Source organism: Hypomesus transpacificus, unplaced genomic scaffold (assembly GCF_021917145.1).
Source record: "Hypomesus transpacificus isolate Combined female unplaced genomic scaffold, fHypTra1 scaffold_62, whole genome shotgun sequence".
NCBI lineage: Eukaryota > Metazoa > Chordata > Actinopteri > Osmeriformes > Osmeridae > Hypomesus > Hypomesus transpacificus.
In genome coordinates, this window is record NW_025814035.1 from 499393 (window position 1) to 505475 (window position 6083).

Below are 6083 nucleotides of genomic sequence, written 5' to 3' on the forward strand. Positions count from 1 at the left end.
TGGAAAAATATTTGAAATATATAATGACCATGATCGCTTCCAGCAAACATCTTTTGAATTAGCCATTTCCCCCCAAATAAATGTCAATCTTACGGTATTTACGTTTTTGGGGGCACATTTTCAGTTAGCAGGTGGTACTGTTTGAATTGGGATTCCATTTCCAATACTGCCGTTGTGTATATGTATATATATGTCTGTACATTGTATGGGCATGTTCTCATTTATATACACATGCATTGTACAATACATCTTTCCATATAATTTTACATATATTTAAAATTAATTCTACCATATATGAAGCATACATGTGACACTATATCTTTACATATATTAACCATACATTTTCCCATATAAAGCGGGATATAAATTGCATATATTTTGGGATATATAACCACATATATTATATATTAATGTTCCATATATTGCAATATATGGAAAACGGTAATCATTGCTGTATTCTGCAATATATTGCAATATATTACATTAATATATATTATAGTTTATAATATATTAGTAATATATTTATCATCAATACATTATCCCATGTATTTCCATACATTATATATTGGTCAATGTAAGGGAAAATAATATATTAAAATGTATTTCAAATCACATGTTGGTAAATATATTTTCTTTCTGTATGGGTGGCAGCTGTTAGAAAAACGTTTCGGAGACACATTCATAATTGGGAAGTCTTTCAGAGACAAGCTTCACGGATGGCCAAAGATAAACCCTAGGAATGGTTGTGAGCTAAGAGACTTTGCAGACTTTCTCAAGAGCTGCGAAGCTGCAATGCCCCAGATTAAGACACTGGATGTTCTTAATGACTGCAATGAGAGTCAAAGAATTCTGCTGAAGTTCCCGGATTGGCTGGTATCCAGTTGGAACCGCAAAGCCATGGAAGCCAGACATGCAACTTCGGAGTACCCTCCATTCAAAGTGTTTGTAGACTTTCTATCAAAGGAAGCCGATCTCGCTTGTGATCCTATTTCCTCAGTACAAGCTCTTAAGAGTGTAGAAAGCGAGAAACCAAAGCAACTGCGAAGTCAAACCATTCAAGCAAAGACACTATCCACAAACACAACACAGAGCAACATCTCATCATGCGTCTTCTGCAAAGGAACAGGACACGTCCTAGCTAAGTGCAGGAAGTTCATTGAAAGAACGATTCAGGATCGTGTTAAGTTTGTGCAAGCTGAAAGACTTTGTTTTGGATGCTTGAAGACTGGTCATCACTCAAAAACGTGTGAAAACAAAGGCACAAGTCAAATATGTCAGAAGAGACATCCAACATGTTTGCATGATGACAAATTCAAACTAAATCAAAGGTCAACACCTCCAAAAGGTGGCGACAATGCAAAGAACGGAACAGGTAGCAAAGAAATAGCTGCAACAGCAACTACCAACAGAGTCGTACAAGAAGGCCTAAACACACAAACGTCCTCAATAATACCAGTCTGGGTTTCGTCCATAAAACAGCCGGATCAAGAAGTTCTAGTCTATGCGCTCTTAGACACGCACAGCGATACAACCTTAATCTTAGACAAAGTGGCCCAAGAGCTCAACACAACAAAAGAGAATGTCAGTTTGCGCCTGTCCACAATGTCTTCAAGGTCGACGTCATACCATCCCGGAAACTGACAAGTCTACAAGTGAGAGGATACAACTTACAGAAAAGGATCCAATTGCCACCTTTTTACACGAGAGTTTATTCCTGCCGACAGATCGCACATTCCAACCGCTGAAACAGCTCTAAAATGGCCTCATCTGAAGCAACTGGCAGACAAGATTCCACCACCACTGGACTGCGAAGTAGGTCTGCTGATAGGCTATAATTGTCATCAAGCCCTTCTTCCAAGAGAGATCCTGTGTGGTGAAGAAAATCTTCCATATGCACAGCCAACTGACCTCGGCTGGAGCATTGTCGGTTGCTCGAATCCAGCAAGTGACTACGGCGACGCAATAGGAACCAGTCACAGAATCATAGTGCGACAAGTGACACCCGCCGTGCAGCCATCGGTTGAGCTGAAGAAAGAAGTACACTTTGTCTGCAAAACTCGAGTCAAAGAGATCAACCCAATAGACATAATCAAGGTCCTTGAATCCGACTTCACAGATCACGCTACAGATGATAACCTAGTTTCTCAGGAAGATATTCTCTTCTTGCTTAAAGTGAAAGAAGGTATAAGGCAGAAAGAAGACAGCCATTATGAGCTCCCGCTTCCTTTCAAGACGGACAAACCTAGTCTTCCAGACAATAAGCAATGTGCAGTCCATAGGCTCACCTCATTAGAGCAACGACTGAGGAGAAATAAGCAGTACTATGAGGATTATGTTCATTTCATGAATGACATAATGACCCGAGGAGATGCTGAGAAGGTTCCACCGCCTGATCTCAATGACCAACCAGCATGGTTAATTCCACACCACGGAGTTTACCCCCACAAACCAGGCAAGATTTGTGTGGTTTTCGACTGTTCCGCATGCTACCAAGAAACTTCCCTAAATGATCACCTCTTGACCGGGCCAGACTTGACTAACACATTAGTTGGGGTGTTATGTCAATTTAGAAAGGGTCCAGTTGCCATAATGTGTGACGTTGAGAAGATGTTCCACCAGTTTCACGTTGCAAAGAAACATCAAGACTACCTAAGGTTTCTCTGGTGGGACAAAGGTGATCTGGACTCCAATCCGTTGGTGTACCGAATGAGGGTGCACCTGTTTGGGGCAGCTTCATCCCCTGGCTGCTCCAACTTTGGACTTAAACGTCTGGCATCGCAGGATCATGGAAGATTTAGCGAAGAGTCTATCAAGTTCATCCAGAGAAGTTTTTATGTCGACGATGGCTTAATAAGTGTATGGACACCGGCTGAAGCCATACATCTGGTGGAAGAGTCAAGAAACTTGTGCAGAACTGGAAACCTCAGACTACACAAGTTTGTTTCAAACAACAAAGAAGTGATTGATGCAATACCACTTGCAGAACGTGCCCAAGCCAAGGATCTGGACATGGCCCTAGAAGATCCTCACATCGAGCGAGCACTTGGAGTTCAGTGGTGTGTCAAAGCTGATGAATTCCAATTCAGGGTCATAGTCAAGGAAAATCCACTGACAAGGAGAGGGGTTCTCTCTACTGTCGCTTCAGTCTATGATCCGCTGGGGTTTGTGGCTCCTTTCATACTAGTCGGCAAACAGATCCTCCAGCCGTTATGTAAAGACAAAGTAGGCTGGGACGAGGATCTCCCAGAGCACATTCTGCCACAATGGGAGTCATGGCTCAAGGATTTGCCTCACCTCGCAGCCCTAAAGATTCCAAGAAGCTACCTTCCATCAAGCTTTGGCAAGGTTGGGCAATATGAACTTCACAACTTCTCTGATGCAAGTCTCATTGGATATGGTGCATGCTCATATCTTCGAGCTATAAGTGAAATAGGACAGATTAGTTGCTCACTTGTCATAGGGAAAGCAAGAGTAGCCCCTACCAAACAAATGACTATCCCAAGACTTGAATTGTCATCAGCTGTGACTTCAGTCCGAAATGGTGACTTTCTCAAAGGGGAGCTTGAGATTGAAAACCTGCAGAAGTGTTACTGGACAGACTCAAAGGTGATCCTCGGCTATGTGAACAATGACGCCAAGAGGTTTCACACCTTTGTAGCAAACCGGATCCAACGCATAAAATCAAGCACAAATCCTGAACAATGGCGACATGTCAGTTCCGAAAATAACCCAGCCGACTGCGCCTCAAGAGGACTGACTGCAGTTCAGCTGAAAGAGTCTAACTGGTTGAAAGGACCCAACTTTCTTTGGCAGCCGAGTCTTCCACCTGAAGAGCAAATGGTGGGAGAAGTAGAAGTGACCGACCCTGAGCTTCGCAAAACCCACGTCCACACAGTCAGGACGACGGAAGTACATTCAATGGTAAACCACTTCATTAAGTTTTCAGACTGGTCCAGAGCAGTGAGAGCTGTCGCCAAGCTCCAGAGGTTTGTCAGGGAATTCAAGGGACTTCAATCAAGAACGAATGAAGCAACCAGTCTTGAAGAAAGAAGAGAAGCAGACATTTTCATTATCAAGCTGGTGCAGGAAGAAGCCTTCGCCGAAGACATCTACAGACTCAAATCTCAGAAAGTACCTACCCTGAGCAAGTGCAACAAGTTGCACCAGTTAAATCCTTGCTTGGACAAAAGAAATGTCCTCAGGGTGGGAGGACGGCTATCCCAATCTGCCTTGCATCATGACATAAAACATCCCGCAATACTTCCGAAAAAATCTCATGTGTCAGGCCTGCTCGTCAAATATCATCATGAGCGTGTTCATCACCAAGGAAGAGGCATGACTATGAACGAGTTGCGTGCGAACGGAATATGGATCTTGGGATGTGGAAATGTCTCCTCACACATTTACAAGTGCGTACAATGTAGGAGATACAGAAGAACTACAGAAGTTCAACAAATGGCGGATCTTCCAGAAGAGAGAACAGAGTCATCCCCTCCCTTTACCTTCTGTGGTATTGACTGTTTCGGCCCTTTCATCGTGAAGGAAGGAAGAAAGGAATTAAAACGATATGGATTGTTGTTTACCTGTTTATGTTCTAGAGCAGTGCATATCGAGACGCTGGATGACTTGACCACAGACGCCTTCAAAAATGCACTTCGAACAGTCGTAGCTATCAGAGGTTCTGGACGCCAATTGAGATGCGATCAGGGAACACATTTCGTGGGTGCTAAGAGAGTGTTTTCTGAGTTGCTCAAGGGAATGGATCAAGAACGTCAACGAGCAATCGGTTGCGAGTTTGTAATGAATGTCCCATCAGCAAGTCATATGGGTGGAGTGTGGGAGCGCCAAATTCGAACAATTCGGAGTATTCTGACTACCATGCTTGACAAGTCCGCAAGCAGACTTGACACCACAACTCTGAGGACATTCCTTTACGAAACAATGGCTATAATCAACAGCAGGCCACTGAGTGTTGAACATCTTAACGATCCTACTGGTCCAGAACCTCTCACTCCCAACCACATACTAACCATGAAATCATCGAGAATATTGCCCCCGCCTGGGCAGTTCTGCAAAGAAGACCTATATTTATGTAAAAGGTGGAAAAGAGTGCAGTTTCTAGCCAATGAATTCTGGCGAAGATGGAAAAAGGAATATCTGCTAAACCTACAACAATGCCAGAAATGGCAAAGAACATCACGAAACTCACAAGTAGATGACATTGTGATTCTACAAGATGACAGCTCACCAAGAAATGAGTGGAAGCTTGCCAGGGTTATAGAAGCTCATCCCAGTGCAGACGGCATGGTGCGAAAACTGAAGCTACTACTCACTGAAACAACATTTGATAAGGGAAAACCACACACTAGATCAGTTAATCTTGAAAGGCCTATCCACAAGGTAGTCACCTTACTAGAGGCTAACTAAAGTCACATACATAAGGTAACATCTATTCTGACTAAAAGCATTTTATTGATTCTTTTCATAATTTTTATTTTGGTAAAGGAAATCTCACATTTTAAGTAAGTGCTGTTTAAATGTGCTGTGTTATGATGCATAATTAATACGAAATTTATGTTCAAATCTCATAAAGTAAATACATAGAAAACGTATTGGTTAAAATGAATGTGATGTAACAGTTAGATTTATTTATTGTGTTTTTTGTTCCTCTCGGAACTAAAGTTCTAGGTTGTGGTTTCCACTGCTGTTGAATTTGTTAATGCACCAGAGAAAGCTAGCATGTTTCAGCGCTCTGCCAATTAAACTGACAGAGTTACAGTTTTGTTAAGGCGAAGAAGAACAACAAGAGTTACACAGATTTAAGAACCTCTTTTCAAGACAAGCAGCCAGTGAGGTATATTATCATGCATTTGAAGGTTTATTTATATTTGGTGCTAAGCGCAATTTGTATTTTGTTTCTTCAGTAATGTATAATGTATTTGACGTGCTTACTATGTTCGTTCACATAGTTCTCACGCGTGACGTGGATGCCTTAAGAGCAGAAGAGCAAAACAATAAACGCCCGTTCAAAAGAACCGACCTGTGTATGTGTTGTCGCGAAGAGAGCTACATCCGCACTTTCC

General features: G+C 42.3%; 1 protein-coding gene across 1 annotated transcript; it reads left to right on the forward strand.

Annotated features, from left to right (window-relative positions):
• Positions 1-1757: 1757 nt before the first annotated feature.
• On the forward strand, positions 1758-5453 carry LOC124466031. Its single transcript, XM_047017662.1, has 2 exons — positions 1758-1812; positions 1943-5453. The coding sequence occupies exons 1-2, from the start codon at positions 1758-1760 to the stop codon at positions 5425-5427; spliced, it is 3540 nt and encodes a 1179-aa protein (XP_046873618.1). The 3' UTR covers positions 5428-5453.
• Positions 5454-6083: the final 630 nt, after the last annotated feature.